General features: G+C 50.6%; 1 protein-coding gene across 2 annotated transcripts; it reads right to left on the bottom strand.

Moving 5' to 3' along the window:
* Nucleotides 1–1,913: 1,913 nt before the first annotated feature.
* ACCS (1-aminocyclopropane-1-carboxylate synthase homolog (inactive)) lies at nt 1,914–17,233 on the bottom strand. Of its 2 annotated transcripts, none has more exons than XM_036426284.2 (15): nt 17,061–17,233; nt 15,414–15,683; nt 13,897–13,956; nt 11,881–11,951; nt 10,631–10,700; nt 9,588–9,654; nt 8,192–8,289; nt 7,586–7,663; nt 6,565–6,665; nt 5,760–5,849; nt 4,543–4,588; nt 4,288–4,429; nt 2,607–2,749; nt 2,357–2,510; nt 1,914–2,196 (listed from the first exon to the last, which is right to left on the bottom strand). In XM_036426284.2, exons 2-15 carry the CDS (start codon nt 15,681–15,683, stop codon nt 2,099–2,101), a joined length of 1,488 nt encoding a protein of 495 aa, XP_036282177.1. In that variant the 5' UTR covers nt 17,061–17,233; the 3' UTR covers nt 1,914–2,098. The 2 variants fall into 2 exon arrangements, with proteins under 2 accessions (XP_036282177.1, XP_045433650.1); XM_045577694.1 differs by having other exon boundaries at nt 17,088–17,228.
* Nucleotides 17,234–17,290: the final 57 nt, after the last annotated feature.

Below are 17,290 nucleotides of genomic sequence, written 5' to 3'. Positions count from 1 at the left end.
CCTCCTGCACACCCCCCACTGGGGATGTGCCCTCAACCAAGGTACATGCCCTTGACCGAAATTGAACCTGAGACCTTTCAGTCCGCAGACCGACGCTCGTCTATCCACTGATCCAAACTGGTTTGGCAACATTTTTTTTTAAATAAAAAGCAATAAATGAAAATAAGGAATCAGATTTAAAAAAAAGAAAAAAAAAAAAAAAGGAGAAGCAATTGAAAAGAACAAGTCTGAGTAATCCAGTGTGGTTAAAATAGTATGGCTACATTTCTAGGGGTAGACACTATGCAAGTAATTGGAGGTGAGAAAGTATAGAAGCTGTGGTATTAGAAGCTACACAAAGCTAAAGAAGCCAAGGATGACTGCAGAGAAGGAAAGAAAATATGAGTCAGGACCTAAAGTCTCTGAGAAGATAACAAAGTATCCTAGAAGTTGGTGGTTAAAAGAGGAGAGACTATTACCGTACGCACTTGGAAGGTACAGGACAAAACAAAGATGGCACTGAGTCAGGAAATGTGAAGCAGGAGTGCTTTCAAAGAAAGTGGCATCATGAGAGTGCAAAGAGCACAGGATTTGTAATCAAACCACATTGACTTTGAATCCTGGCTGATACTTTTTAGCTATGTGACTTAGGGAACATCACTCCATCTCTTTGAGACTCAGTGTCCTCATCTCTACAATGGGGGATATTAATGATTGTTTCCCAGGCACTCACTATGCCAGAGTTAGGAATCATACATGGAATTAACCCAACACAGTCTCTGGCACATTGAAGGCATTCAAGAAAGGACAGGGAGGAGGAATGAATGAGGAAGGAAGGAAGGAAGGAAGGAAGGAAGGAAGGAAGGAAGGAAGGAAGGAAGGAAGGAAGGAAGGAAGGAAGGAAGGAAGGAAGGAAGGGAGGAAGGAAAGGAGGAAGGAAGGAAGGAAGGAAGGAAAGGAGGAAGGGATAAGTTCTAAACCAAACAGCATGTTGACAGAAAGGAAATGCTGATTTCACCAACATTCTCTTAAAAGAACAAGGAAAGCTTTTCTAAACAGGAGTGGCGGGCCCTGGCTTGGTAACGCCATTGGTTGGAACATTGTCCCCATACACCATGGTTGAGGGTTTGATCCCAGATCAGGGTACATACCAATGAGTATCAACCAACAAATGCATAAGTAAGTGGAACAACAAATCAGTGTTCCTCTCTTTTAAAAAAAATTATTTTTCAGTAAAATAAAATAAATAAATAAATAATAAACAAACAAACAGAAGTGTCGACACTAAGAAGGGTCCTCAGCACGTGGCTTCAAAGGCGATCGGCAAGCTCATTTGGGCTCCGGAAGGGAGGTAGGGTGGGTGGCTTTTTGTGCTTGTAGAGTGGGAAGCCCAGCCTTGGTCAGCCTGTCTCCACAGCAGCCTCCATTCAGGATCCAGCCCCCCACTCCCACCCCCCCACACCCCACCCCCACCCCCCCAGTCATGGGCAGGTCATTCAGGTTGGAAATCGTCAGTGAAGGTGGCTCCTTCCCAGGAAGGAGAAGGAAGAGCATCCCAGAGTCAGAGAAGCCTCGTCTGACTCCCACCACAGAGTCCTGTTCACCTGGCCCCAAACAAGCTGTCCCAGGTCCCAGGTCCCAGGTCCCTGGCCCCAGGTCCCAGATCTACAGACTCTACAATCTGAAATGAACATGTAGAATTCAGTCCTTTCTCCTTAGAGTTTGGAAGTTGTCACTCTTTCTTATTTGGATGGTGTACTCTCTCTTATATGTGTTGTTCCTTTGAGTTGTTTCCCTGGCAACAAAGGAGGAAGAGTGAAAAGACTGCTAGAAAGAAGGCACAGGCTGCTTGCTTTCTTTTCACGACCCTAGGGGGCTAAGGGCAGTCGCAACTCCTCCATTCTATGAATCACTCACACAGAGGCTTCTAGTTCCTCCCAGTTTTGTTTAATAGAATGGGAAGGGATCAAACATAGTCTTCACTGGCACTGAGAGAGCCGAGTGAAGAACAGTTCTTCAGGGTCAGGGCTATCTTCCTGGCCAACGGCTCAGCCACGACCAGTCTTGGAAGCCCTGAGCACCTCAGGCGGGCAGTACTGGCCACAAGGCAGTGGCCAGCTCAGTTGTGCTGGCCCGTTGGCTCCTGGGTCTGAGAGGAAGGGAGGTCTTCTGGCACCTGGGGCGCGCCTGTGAGCACCTTCCGGACCCTCTGCATTCCTGAGGAGGGGTAGTGAGGGCCCGGTCAGCACTGATGGCTGGCTGGCTGGCTGGGTGGGTGGGGAGGAATAGCTCAGGCCGCTGGGTCAGCCGTGGGGCCGGAAGAAGGCAGGCAGGAAGGAGACAGTAAGGAGGGGGGCTCCGAGGGCAGACCACTCACCCAGGCGGAGCCGGTGGGCCTTGTCCGAGAAGACCAGGCGGAACCACCCGGGTTCCTTACACTCGAAGGCTTCGCCGAAGGACACCAGCACCTTGTTGTCCAGAAAACGACGCCACAGCAGCCTCTCCTCCTCGAAGGTGGCCTTGGGCAGGTGCTGGGAGGGCGGGCGAAGGGGCTCAGGATGTGGAGGAGACTGCCCCCTCCTCGACCTGATGGAGGGAGGCTTACGTCCCCTCCCCGCCTGCATTACCTTCCTCAGGTCGGCCCAGATGAAGAAGCCTGCGCCCCGATTCAGGAAGGGGATCCCCAGGCCCCTGAGCTCTCCGGAGACATAGGCGTGAGCAGCCTTGAGCCGGGCATGGTTCTCGGGCAGGTACACCTGGTTGATCCAGTCTGTTTGGGCGAAAGAGAAGCCAAACCGTAACTCCCCCATCGACCCTCCACTCTCCCTTGAGGCTAAAATGCTGAAAAGAAAAGGTCACTGGCAGACAACACTGGGGGAGCCCCTCCTCTAGCTGGTTGATTGGGGGAGATGGGAATATCCAGTTTTGAGGGTAAAGCACCTTAAATCAGGTCACTTGGCCCTGATAATGCCAGACCCTGCTGACAGAGTCCTTCAAGATATAGACCCTATTCCAAGGCCAAACCCCACTGTGTGAGGCCCCCAAGTCCCACCAGCACGGCCTCTGACAAGGTGTGGGAAAGTTCACCTCCCTTTTTTTTTTTTTTTTTTTAATCCCATTCCATGAATTTTCACACACGGATAGATTTTAATAACCACCCTCACAGACAGGATACGGAGCAGTTCCCTCACCCCAAAGGACACTCCCGGGCTATCTTTACAGTCCCATCATCCCCTTCCCCACAAACTCTGGTTTGTTCTCTGTCACTTCTTCAGGATGTCATAGCCGTGGAATCACACAGTCACGCCATCTTTTGAGACTGGCTTCTTGTGCTCAGGCTACTGCCTTTGAGATTAATCCGCACCGTAGGGGATTTCATGGCAGAGTGACGCCCTGCCGTGTGGACGGCCACTGTGTGCTTCTCCATTACTCAGTGGGAGGCATTTGGGCTGTTTCCAGTTTAGGCGACGATGAAGAGAGCAGCTACAAACATTCACATAGAGCTTTTTGCGTGACCATGAAGGTAAATTCCTAGGAATGGGATTGCTGGGCCATTGGGCATATAACTTTAAAAGCAACTGCCAATTGTTTTCCTCAGTGGCCGCACCATCTCACATTCCCCCCAGCGCGGGGAGCATTCCAGCTGTCTGTGTCCTCACCAACATTGATGCTGTCACTATTTTTAAAATGTTAGCTATTATAGCCGATATGCAGTATCTGGTCCTCATTTTCCTCATCTATAAAATAATGGGGAAAATACAGGAATGCCTGCCTCCTAGGATTCTGGGAGAGACAACGGAGATGACGAATTGGGAACATCTTCTTGAGCTCAATACATGGGGGCAATTACAGGTCCCTTTACTACCTGAACTGGCTATCTGAGCCTGGGAATGGAACACACCCATGTAGAGACAGACAGAGATTTCTTTCTGTCTCTTTCCATTAGTATCTTCTGCTCTAACAGCTAATAATAATGAGTTTACATCGACTAAGTGCCTGTTATATGCCAGCTACTATTCTAATTGAATGAAAAATCACTTTAGCCTTATACGATTATGTTCCCTGTTTTATAGATTATGATCCCTGTTTTACAGATGAGGAAAGTGAGGCTCAAAAAGGTGAAGGACCGTGCCGCCTCCCAGCCAGGAAGTGACCGAGTAGGGTATGAACCCAGCCTGGGCCCCCAGCCGGTACTCTCACACACCATCCTAAATTCTTTTCATGCACGAAGCATCCATGATCCCTGGCCAGTCCCAGACCTACTCCAACCCTCCCTCCCTTCTCAGGCGGCCAGGCCCAGGCAGTCACCGCGGTCCTGGAGCAGCTGTGCCACCTGGTGCTGGACCAAGCCGCTGAGGCCATGGTAGCGGCAGAGGGAAGCCACCGCAGTGGCCACGTCCTGGTTCTCTGTGTACAGCGTGCCAAAGCGGAGCCCGGACATCCCGAAGTCCTACGGGAGAAAGACGCCCGAGGCGGTGGCCGGCCCTCCACAGACAGAGCCGGTTCTACCCACCTCTCCGCCTTCCCGCCTCCCTGACACCCCAAGGCCAGCCAGGAACCCACCTTGCTGGTGGCCCACATCACATGGGTCTTCTGAGGGTCAGGCAGCCTGCAGAGAGCACAGTGTGGGGATGGAGGCAACACAGACCCGTGGGAGCTCACACGTGGGGTGGAACACAGAAGGAGGTGGATGGGTAAATCTGGTTCTGGGTCAAGCCCTGGTTTTGTCTCTTGAATCCCCAACTCTCATGCATCCTTTAGAGTGGGGGGGGGAGGGGGGTCCGCAAACTACAGCCTGCAGGCCACATCTGGCCTGCTGCCTGTTTTCACAAGTAGTTTTATTGGGAAAGAGCCGGACTCTTTCATGGATGTACGGTCTACGCTGCTTTGGCGCCGTAATGGCAGAGCTGAATGAGTAACCACATGGCCTGGAAAGCCAAAAATAGCCATGTGACCTAAAAGTGCTTGCCAACGCCTAATCTAGAGCAGAACTCACACGTCACTTCCTCAAATAGACCTCCTCTGACCGCCTCCCAGCAGACCTGGCCAAGTGGGTAGCCCAGGCCGATCCTCCAGGGACTCCTGGGCTTCTCCATGTTAGCACTGAATCAAATGACTAGCTGTGTGTTTAGCCGCTAAAATGTTGTGTGTTTTTGGTGGTTGTTTTTTCTGGCTAGAAATAAAATTTCTATGTAGAAAGGGCCTATGTCTCTCTTGTTGGTTGATGCATCCCCAGCGCCTCGCTTTTCCTGCGTCTCACTTTTCTAATCCATGCACAAAGCCCATGCTCCCTGCCCTTGTTAGAGCTGTGGGAGAACTGGCTGAGAGAAGGGACAAAGCAAGGCCTGAATAGAGATCGGACACTGATAGATTCTCTGAACAGCAGATTTACAGACTTCACAGGTGATCTGGTCCAAGTGTTTCCAAAAGTATTTTGGCCATAAATTCTGGGCTTAAATTTAATGAAAAAGTCCAAATACCCAGAAGTGGCTCCAGAGTATTTGCTGAATGAATGAATGAATGAATGAGTGGATCTGGAACTACTCTGCGGATGAAGGAAACAGCAAAAGCCAAGCCACCCCCTCGCAGCTCTCAGAAATGCCACAGAACAATTTGACAACCACCGATCTGGCCCAGTCCTCCCCTGTTCTCGTTAGGGGCTCTGAGATTAACTGGCTGGGGCAGGCCATGCCCTGGGGCTGAGCCACAGAGGGGCCAGGGCAGGGGGCAGGATGGGAGACATGGGGATTGCAGAGTCAGCTCTGATGTGGCAGCCTCACCTTTCCAGGCTCAGAACACTGCGGTAACCAAGCGACTCCTCAAATACAGACAGCATGTAGACCTCATCCATCACCACGTGCAGCTCATGCCTGCGGGAGTGTGTGTGTGTGTGGGGGGGGGGGGGCGGAGACGTGGGGGAGAGGTAGGGGAAGGAAGGAGAAAGAGCTTGGTTTATGAATTCAATGCATCCCCCAGGGCAGGGTATCAGTGACCCAGACATCCAGAGGGAGGGATCTAGCCCAGGGTTCCCAAACTTGTTTCATTCAGGAACAACCTGCTGTTGACTATATCTTTCAAATGCACAGGAAGCCACATACACAAGCAGATGACATGGGGCTTTTGAAGTGCTGTGGGGCAGGGGTGGAGCCCTCGGGCACCCCCACAGAGGAAGGACACAGTTAAGTGCAAGACAGTTACATACAAACAGACCTAGATTCAGACTAGCTTCCCTCTGACCTTCCCATGCCCCCCCTCCCCACCCACACACACACATACAATAGACTCAGTAAACTGAGGGTAACAACAGTATCTGTACCTAACTGGGTTACTGGGAGGATTAGGTGAGATAGAGTACAGAAAGTGCTTAGCCGGGTGTCTGGCCCCAAGACTACACAGTAAATGATAGTTGTTACAAAGTGGGAGAGAAAGAACATCCCACTAACCGCTACCTCCCACCCTACTGCCCAAAAAGCCAAAGCATGTGGGAGCCACAGTGGAGAAAAGGGGATAAAGGGCCTGCCCCAAAGCCTTCACCAGAACCCTCATCTGCCAGATGCTTTGTAGGGTGAATGTGGGGTGCCTCACCTCTTGGCAAACTCCAGGTACTCCTTCAGCTCTTCTGGGGAGTAGATGTCACCCAGAGGATTCTGGGGGTTGATGAGGATGAGGCCTTTAACCTTCACACCCTGAAACCACCAGAGGGCAGGACGCCATCAGCTCCTCCCAAAGGCCAGAGCCGAACGAACCCCGGGGTGGGGCTGGTGGCTGGGCAGGCCCCCAGGGACATGTGATGGGACCGTGTTCACCATCCAACAGGAAGCAAATGAGGGCAGAGAACTACATCTGCAGCATCGTGTCAGCCATGAAAGAAAACAAGAGCAGAGAACACAGCCTGGAGGGAAATATGCCCAGATGGCCAGCAGGGGTTGCCTTTGTGGGTAGAATTATGGGAGGGAGTTGCACTGTTAAAATTCCCTCAGTGCCGAAACCGGTTTGGCTCAGTGGATAGAGTGTCTGCAAACTGGAAGGTCCCAGGTTCGATTCCGGTCAAGGGCATGTACATTGGTTGCCGGCACATCCCCAGTAGGGGGTGTGCAAGAGGCAGCTGATCTATGATTCTCTCCCATCGATGTTTCTAACTCTCTATCCCTCTCTCTTCCTCTCTTAAAAAATAAATAAAATATATTTTTTAAAATAAATAGCCTCAGAGTCTTCCTCTAGGACAGAGGTAGGAAAACTTTTTTCTGCCAAGGAGGGCCATTTGGATATTTATAACATCATTCGCAGGCCACACAGAATTATCAACTTAAAAATCAGCCTGCCCATATGTGGTCAAACATTTAATTAACTCATTAATTAATGCCTTGGCAGGGCCAGACCGAATGATTTCACAGGCCTTATGCGGCCCTCAGACCTGCAGTTCCTCACCCCGGCTCTAGGGGGAAGACTCTCCATGGGCAGCTTCGGCTTGGCCCCCAGAACGGTGCCTACCCCCATCTCATCACGGAGTGCCACCCCTACTCGGAGTAGACCAGCCACAGGAAGAGGGGTCTGTGCCTGGCTCGGACCCACCCAGGCCAAGCCTTGGTTTGGTTTGATCCCAGACCTTAGCATTAGCTCCTTTCAGGGCCACCTCCAGCTTCTCCACTGTGAGCTGGAAGGGGCGTGTGTCCAGCTCAGTGATCTGGAACAAGATCCACAGTCAAATTCAGTGACACCTCCCCCCCACCCCCAAACCCATGAACTCTGGGGCTCTCCTGCCCATCATCTCCAGCCTCCTTAGAATAGTCTCAAAAAATAAAGGTGGGGTCACTCCCCTCTCACTGCCACCCGCCCCCACCCCAGCACCACACCAGGGACATCCTAATCACTATTAGGCTTCAGGAAGAGGCCTAAAGGTCCTCAGATTGGGGTCCATGGACTTCCATGTTGAGGTCTGCTTTGCCCCATCCTCCCCCCGCCATCTTGGTGTGGTCCCCTGGAACTGCCCTTGGCTTCTCCTAGTACATCAATCCCAGGGATCTCAGAGCTGGGAGAATGGGAGGCCCCGGGAACCCGGGCACTGGCCAAGGGCAACAGAAGCCTCTACTCCCCTTTCAGCCATAGCCCCCGAGCCCTCAGCATGGACATTCTCCCATGTCCACCCTCAAATTCAGATGCAGTAAAGTCTTGGCCTGCAGGAACCCCTACCTGGGGTTCCAGGAACTCTTACCTCGCTGTTCAAATAGACATAGACCAGTCGGACGTTGCCATAGAGATAGACGTGCTGAGTGATGGCTCCATAGTAAGGGGCAGGGATCAGGAAAGCCTCTGGGGGGCAGGAGTGGGCCAGGGCTTGTGACCCGCTGGCTGGAGCTCATGGACCCCCTGTCCATTCACCCCAGCCGCTCTAAGCCTTCAATGATCTTGGAGAACATTGCGGCAAGCTCCCTCTCTCTACTCCCCAAAACTCTTTCTAGAGCTGGGCTCCACTAAGACCAGTTCCTTATCTAAAAATCAGGAGCTAGTATTTATTGAGCACTTATGTGCTGGGAACTGTGCTAAACATTTATTTGCGTTGTATCTCATCAGATCCTCATAGTCACTCTGTGAAGTAAGTACTATTGTCCCCCTAACTTTACCAATGAGGAGACTAAAGCTTAGAGGATCCCACTGAGGCACTCAGCATGGGGGGGCGGGGGGTGTCACTCTAAGGAGACTTGGACCCATGAGTCAAAGCTGCAGGGTAATGATCTGGGCTCAGCGAGTGGGAAACTTGACAACATATAGAATTGCCCAGAGATATCATATGCTGTTTCCCAAGGACGAGGTTCTCCACCCCTGTGGGCATTCACACAAAGGCTGAGAGCATCTGGAGAGGGATGCCACGCAGAGACTCCAGCTGTGGGTGGGGGTTGTTGAGATGACCGTAAGCTCTACTCTAACGGAGAGCTAAAGGCATTCCTCCACTTCTTGAAGAGGACACAGAGGTCAAGCGACTCTCCCTTTCCAACCTTCCGCTAGCATTGTCCACTCGACGCACTGCTAAAAAGGGCAGCCTTTGTCCTACTCGTTCCTCTCCCCAGCCTCAGGGATTGGACCAGAGCGAGACAGATGACCCAAGGTGGCCAAGCCACTGGCTGGCGGAAACCTGCCATATCTTCTCCCTCAAGACTTTGCTCTGAGAAGTACAGACTTGTGAGGACGTGAACTTGAATGGAAAGGCCATGTGGAGTGGCAGCTGGACCAGCACCACTGGACAATATAAAACCCAGAAAAGGCCTGAAAGTGGCGGGAGAGACTGCATATCCCAGTGAGAGACAGAGTTCCACTGACCCCATTCATGATTGCCCTAGAATGGGCAGGAAGTGTTAGTAATGTTATCATTACTGATGATGATAGCCTGGGTGGGCCTCAGTTCCCAGCAACCAATAATTCCTGACCATGACTACGGTCCCTGTGTTCTCGGCACGACTGTGTAGCTCCTGCCAACTGACTTATTTCAGCTCCCTGTAGGCTAGTAGTCTATTATAGCCAAAAGCATTCTGAGGCAGCCCTCGAGGACAGGCAGCTGGGACTCTGCAGGCACACAGCAGCTCCCAGTGCTAAGCGGGCCATCGTCCACTTACCCCCGACCTCACACAGCACCGTGGCCAGAGCAGAGAAAAGAGAGGAGCAGCCGTTCAGGACAACCACCTGGGGGTGACACATGCATGGGACAAAAGTGAGTCTATTTTAGGAGGGATCTGGGACCTGCAGCCTCCGTCCCTGTGTGGCGCAAAGGGAGGGCTAGGTTGCCTTTCAGTGCTTTGTCACAGCAAGGCCACAGCGGGTATGGCCCACTTCATTCCTGTGGCTTATTTGTGGGGACGCTGCCCTAAGTCAGCTGAGCAAGGAAGTTCAAAGGTGTGGAGACCAAGAGGGGCCACGGTGTCAGGGCCAGAAATATCGATAGGATCAGGGGGACTAGATATAATCATAAGAAATATTAATCTTGCTCTGATAACCGTGATTGTTCTGTTCTGACCAGAGAGAGCACATTCTAACCTGGCTGAGAGCTGTACGCACCAGGACATGGGAGTTAACCCAGGAGTGCAGTCAGTCCACTCTCCCTTTCTGACAACTGCCTATCATCATTCAAAGATGAACAACCTTGTTGCTGGAACAACCAGGTCCCAGAGGCGCCCACTGTTTGCGATACCCCCCCGCCCCCCTCATTGCCTATACCTGTAACCATCATATCTTGCCTACTTCCTCATGCCTGTAATTCCCACTCTCCCACCTTTGTCTTTCCACCCAACAAAAGCAGCTGGTTGATGGGGAGGCGTAGAGCAGATTTTTGTGGATGGCCTGCTGCTCTCCCATACGGTCAACATTATTGCAATAAACACTCATATGATTCTACCTGGCTCTGCTTAATTGGCTCAAGAAATGACGGGCACCCTGAACCCACTGGTTGTCAGTTTCAACAGGATAAAATGGGGCAGAAAGCATACCTAAACTCTAAGGGAGGGGTGAAGAGAGGAGGTGTTCTCAATTCCTCTAGGAAATAAATCAAAACAAAGTGAAAGGTAGATCCCTCCCCTTCTTCCCCCCTCTCCTTTATCCCTGGCCAGACAAAAGCTAGGGATGGAGAGAAGAGCATGAAAGAGCGGAGGAGGAGGGCACTCACATTCTCTGGCTTAAGGGGTGCAGGGCTCTTGCAGTAGAAAGACAGGAACCTGGCCACTTCCTCCCGGAGGCTGCAGGTAAGACAGACAGGGGCAGTGCTTGTCAGAGGGTCTTCAACCACAGTCCATTCCAAAGCTCCTCTGGCGAATCTTCAGGCAACAGCCGTTACCCAGCAATGTTACCCACAAGAGAAATGTGATCAGTAAATGTCTCCACCCACCTCTCCCCTTCCACCCCAACACTACCCGCAGGCATCGACACTTTCATTCTCAGTAGTTCTAGGGCAGCCAACCCCACCGAATCAACAGACCTCAGAGACATCATAAGCAATACTTTGATATAATAATAATAATAATACCATCTGTAGATCTAGTTGGTAATAATAATAATAATGTTATAACAATGACTATTATCATAGTTATTATTGCTAATATTTATTGAGCATTTACCTTATGCAGGTGTTATTTGGAGATTTTTTTTCATTAAGTTTTGCAACAACTTTATGATGTAACTATTATTATTATTATTATTATTATTCTCATTTTATAGACAAAGAAACTTAGACTTGAAAAAATTAGGTCACTGGACAGAGTCCACACTCACGGCCAGTGGTCTGGGCCCACCATCCGCATTACTGTAGGAGCATGTGCTTTGGAGTCATTCTTGGAATCAAGTCCTGCTAAGGCACTATGCCCAGGACAGCATCTGGCCCCTTAGTAAGTGCTCAATAAGTACAAACTCTTACAGGTATTATTTACCATCTCCCACCCTGCCAGGAGGCGAAATCCCCAGGTAGCTCCCCTTCAACTGATTCTGGCTCCTCTAAAGCTACTGAGAAAGTGGGGTTAAGGACCCCTCATATGAAGGCCCTCCCCATGTCTCCGAGCCAGGAAACCAAGTTAGGGAGCTCCTGATCTGGGGTGGGACTGGCAGGAGGCACCAGGCCCCTGCAAATGCTCTAGGAGACCCCATGATCATCCCCCATGTCTCCAGGACTAGGTAGCCCTCAGCCTAAGGCAGGCTTTTTCCACCTGCCACTCTTGACATTTGGGGCCAGATAATTCTTTGTTCTGGGGGCTATCCTGGGCATTGTAGGAGGTTTAGCAACAACCTTTGCCTCTACCCGATAAATGCCAGTAGCACTCACTTCCCAGTTATGACAACCACAGATGTCTGCAGACATTGCCATATGTCCCCTGGCAAGCAAAAGTCCTCGGGGGTTGAGAGCCACTGGCCTCTGCAACTACTTACAACAGATGTCCCCTCCAGTCAGGGTACTGCAACAGAGACGGCCTCACCTGCAGCATGTCGCTCTGGCTCAGCTGGGGACAGAGAGGAGAGAGCAGGGCTCAGGGTCACACACGCTCACAGTAAGGGCTGGTCGGCACTACCACCTGCATCGCACAGTACCAGGGCCTCTAAAGCCAAGGGCGTGGTCTCCTCATCAAAGAGACTGTGAGAGGGGCTCACAGGGCCAGCATTCTCAAGCCGATTTGCTAAAGAGGAAAGAGAGGCTAACCAAGTCAGGTGACTTAGCCAAGTCACAGAGCTAGCAAGTGTCAGAGCTGAGAATCTTAGAATATTTGACTTCCAATCGAGGGCTCTTTATTCAACACTGACACCTAAAAAACCCCAGATGGGTGGATTTGCAGAAGCCGTGATGGGAGTCCATGCTACCCAGCTCCTCCCTGGGGTGAAAAAAGAAGTCCTGGAATTGGCTCTAGAGTCCAACTTCAGGCCACTGTCGTCCTGCAGACTCAGTTCAACCTCACACTTTGGAAAATGTGGCCATTTCTAGACTATCCTGACCCTGACCAGGACCAGGTGCTGGGTTAGTAACTACACACACACACACACACACACACACACACACACAATGTCAAGGAAAGGCCGGGTCCTTGGGCAGTGGGACCACAAGAAGAAAGGCAGGCAGCCATTCATATATGACTCGAGCCTTTCCCTTTCTCCTTCATCCCTTAGGCTTAGAGCTTCACTGCCCAATACAGAAGCTGCTAGACACACGTGGCCATCGAGCACTTGGAATATGGCTAGTCTGAATGGAGAAAAAAAAATGGATATTGAAGACTTTATCTGAAGAAAGTACCTCAACTGCCTCATTGATTGTATGTTGAAATGGCCATATGTTAAATATATATAAGGATAAATAAAGTATATTATTAAAATGAATGTTACCAGTTTCTTTTCACTTACTTAGTAGAAAGTTTAAAATGATATATGTGGCTCAAATTTCATTTCTTTGGATGGTGCCGAGCAACCTTGGAATGTGGGGAGCTGGTGTTAGGTAGAACATGCCTTTCAAGCCCACTGCCTACAAGGCAGCCCTCTCCCCTTGGATGTGAATTTGTCATCTTTGGACACATGTCCCTCTGAGTGAAGCATCACGCTCTCTACAATCCCAAAGTCTGACTGCTAGGCCTTGGGATACATTGAACAGGCGTTTCCAGTGGTTTGCTAGAGATGGCTGGCACCAACTCAAGCTGTGTTAATGGACAACCATTTCAAGAATTAAATTATACTACTTATATAAGTGAATTACGTTAAAAACAGAGATAATGAATACTCAAACAATATTGTTCTTGATTATGTTACTACATGTTACTATCCTCTATGCTCTTGAGGTTATTTCTATCTGTGTGTCTAGAAGAGAATATGCTATACAGGGTGGGACAAAAGAAGATTTACAGTTGTTCATATGGGAAATAATACAAAAATTAATCATTAATAATACAAGAATAAACTTGTTTTGTGTACTCACAACTGTAAACCTACTTTTGTTCCACCCTGCATATGTGCGCCACTGCACTTCTCTTCCCAATTTTGTGTGCAATGATGTCATATCGGTAGCTTGAAACCGGTCCTCGTGGGAGTATTGACACTATGGGAAGTGGCAAAAGCTACAAATCAGCACCACCCTCACCTCCCAGAGCCAGGCGTTCATTACTAACTACACCCCTCCCCACCCCCACTGAGTGTTTTCCCTGCGAGCAGGGACCCTGCCAACAGGAGGATCTGTGTGAGGGGCAGAACATGAAGAGAAAAAGAAGCAGTATCAAAGTAGGCCAAGTGACTCGCCCAAAACCACACAGGAAGTTGTCCCTGAGGCAGATCTAGAATCTAGACTCCGGAGTCCCCGGCCAAGGCCACTGAGGTAAGCAGCAGGCTCTTGTGGGGAAGTATTCTATGGAGTCCAAGAGAAACCAGGCCCTCAGAGCTGGGGATGCCACCCAGATGTGCCCCGGGACTCACCCGACTGGACAGAAGGTCAAAGCAGAGCTTGTTCTCACTGGTGCCCAGGTTAATGATGCCCTGGAGAGGAGAGGCACATAGGCAGGGTGAGCCTGGCAGAAGGAGGCCAATGGGAGATCAAGGAAGCAGCCCAGTGGAGCCCTCTGCAATCCCACCCTTCCAACCATGCCTGTTTGACTTGGTTCAATAATCAGAACTGTTTACTGTCTGTCTCCCCTCTGCCCCCCAAGATTATAAACTCCATGAAGGCAGACACTTTATTTTTGTTCACTGCTGTACCTCCAGCATCTAGGACAGTGCCCAGCATCAAAAGATGCTCAACAAATAAAGATTTGTTAAAGGTTCTTATTTATGACAGCTCTGAAAGTATTACTGGGAATAACTTACGACAACCAGGACAAATAACATTCATAATAATAGCAGCTACCATTTGCTGGCTGCTTCGTGTGGAAACACCGTGCTGGTAACTTTGCACACCTGATCTCATTTCATTGGGACTGTTCTATAGAACGGGCTCATTATCTCATTTTAGAGATGAACTGAAGCTCAAAGGAGTTAAATAATTAGCTCAAGAATGCACACCCCGAAGTACAATAGATATGGTCCCAACCCTAGTTCTGCCCCAGCTCTCAAGGCGAACAGTTGATGATCTGTGGGTCAGAATCCACATTAGATCATTCCATGGTTCTCAAATTCCTCCCTCACAAATCAAGTTCCCTTAATTATAACTGGGTAATTATATATGTGTGTGTATATATATATATATATATATACACACACACACACACACACACACGAAGATTGATTTATTGATTGACTTCAGGGAGGAAGAGAAATCAAAATATCATAAGAGAGATTAAAATATCATATAAGAGAGAATCATAGATCGGCTGCCTCTTGCACGCCCCACACTGGGGATTGAGCCTGCAACCTGTGCATATGGCCAGACTAGGAATCAAACTATGACCTTCTGGTTCACAGGTTGATGCTCAACCACTAAGCCATGTGGGCTGAGCCTAACTGGATCATTTTCTAACCCAGGTAATAAACTGGGGCCTTTCTACACCCTTCTTCAGTGAAATACATTGTTTGTTCTCCCCAATTCTTGCAGAATTTTAAATAAAACACATCTCCCCAATTTATTGGGGTTTTTTGTAGGTGTAAATGGTACTGAAGTTATGGTTTTTCCAATCCTTATCTTTTAGAGAAATGTATTGTACATTTTACAGATAAAATGAGATACTGCTGGTATTTGATTAAAAACAATCTGAGGGTGGGATAGGTGAGTGTATAGATGAAACAAAATTGGCGATACATTGATAATTATTGCAGCTGTGTGATGGGTATCTGGGAGTTCGTTACACTATTCTCCCTCTGTGTTCTATGCTACATCAGAAAGCCTCTTGGAGATCAGAGGACTGTAAGTCTAACCTGGCAACAGCAAGCTGGATGCTGCCCTGTGGGTCAAGGTAGGGTATCCCCGCCCTGCAGTCCAGTGGGAAGGAGGGTTCACTCACATTGGGGTTCTTGTCCTCATCATACTCATCCATGTGGTAGGTTCTGTAGCCCTCCTCGGCCGAGTCCCAGAACCACTTACTCATTCTTCCTCGGGAGGACAGGTGGGAGCTGACAGAGAACTCGGGGGTGGGATCGCCCACTCCACAGTGCTCTGGCAGCTTCTGTTCTGGTTTTCTGGAGCATTCTCTTTCCAAACCATCCCCAGAGTTAGTGTCCAGGCCTGGACAGGTGGTAGGTGCCCTGGACTCCTTCTTAGAGAGGGTACACATCTGCAAAGAGACAAAAGCACTCGATGCCTGATCAAGGACTTTCCACGGGAACAAGCATCAAAAAGAACTGAGCGTCGGGGGCCTCCTCCTTTCTCTCCCTGCCTCTTCTTTCATTGTATATACTAACCGCATCCCATGTCCCTGACGTGTTGCAACCATGCGTGCAATGACTTCGAGTAAATTCTGCGAAGTGTATATTCCCTGCCAGGGGTCTGCACTTGCTACTTTTATACAACTTTGCTATATAGCTGCTTGAATTTGTTTTACTTTTGGGCGTTTTTCATTTTCCCATTTTTGCTGATCTCAATTTCAAAAAACCAGGTTACAATATTTTGACGAAAAGCAGAAAGCGCCTGGAATCCAGGGGTGGGGCTTGGGGGTAGGATGTCTCTGATGCAAACCAGGGGTAAAGGGTGGGATGGGAGCATGCTGGGCCGAAGCGAACCTTGGGTGGGGACTGAGGGGCTGCTGGTGGGACCTTCCTAAGTGCAGGCACCCGGCCGAGCTCCAGGGTCCCCCTTCCCTCTCAATGGTGGGAGGCGTGGGCCTGGGTTGGGTGGTCTCACCCTGCGAGCGGACGCCAGCTCAAGACAGTTTCCCCATCTGCACAGCGGGTATAACCGCACCCACTTCATGCGGTAGCCCTGGGGACGTATGTACAGGAGTTAATGTAGATAAAGCGCTTAAATCCTGGCCTGCAGACAAACTTCACTCCAACATCACTCTTGGCTGATTTTCCCAGTCCTAACAGACAAGCTCCACATACCAAGTAACGGGGGACACACCAAATGATGGGGATCCAGCCAAAACCGGTACCTTGGTTGGGGGCACATCCCCAGGAGAGGGTGTGCAAGAGGCAGCTGATTGATGATTCTCTCTCATCGGTGTTTCTAATTCTCTATCCCTCTCTCTTCCTCTCTGTGAAAAATCAATAAAATATATATATTTTTTAAAAATGATGAGGGTCCAGCCAGCAGCTCAGTGACTCTGGAGGGAGAGGTAGGGGGGAGAGACTCTGGGGCTTCTGCTAAATGGTGTACCAGGAAGGCTCCTTTGGGCTCCGCCCCCTTTGGCTGGGCTCCCCAGTGCACACCCCACTCCAGGCCCTCAGCCCCCAGCCCAGGCCTGCGGCCGGCGAGGCCCGGGAGGGAGGCCAGGAGGGAGCCGATGGGCGTCCAGGCGGTGGCGAGTCCAGAGCGCACCCTATCCCCGCGCCGACCAGGCCTCGGACCCGCAAGGGGGCGGACGGAGAGACGCCTGTGCCTCTGCCTAGGGCCGCTCCGGGGTCCGGAGGAGGAAGTGCGGCCACGCACAGGCTTCCGGACGGAAGGGCAGACTTTCGCCGAGTCCGGGAGCCAGTCGCTAAGAGAGGGCTACCTGTCTGCGCGGCAGGATCCCGCGGACCTGGCCGAGCTGGAGCAGCGACGGCGCTCCGGGGACGAGGGTCAGGATCAGCTCCCTTGGCGGGGACAGCCCGGGGCACCTGGGCTTCCGCAGGAACGTCCCCACCGGCCGGGGCTCGGGGCGGGGAGAGCACAGATCCCCTCGCGACCTGCCGGCCGATAGGGGGCGCGCGCGCGCAGTTGCGCTGCAGGAGCAGGAGCTCC

The sequence above is a fragment of the Pipistrellus kuhlii genome, unplaced genomic scaffold (genome assembly GCF_014108245.1).
Source record: "Pipistrellus kuhlii isolate mPipKuh1 unplaced genomic scaffold, mPipKuh1.p scaffold_m20_p_9, whole genome shotgun sequence".
Classification (NCBI taxonomy): domain Eukaryota; kingdom Metazoa; phylum Chordata; class Mammalia; order Chiroptera; family Vespertilionidae; genus Pipistrellus; species Pipistrellus kuhlii.
Note: the sequence above shows the minus strand (reverse complement) of the source record. Positions and strands in the feature narration are given on the sequence as shown.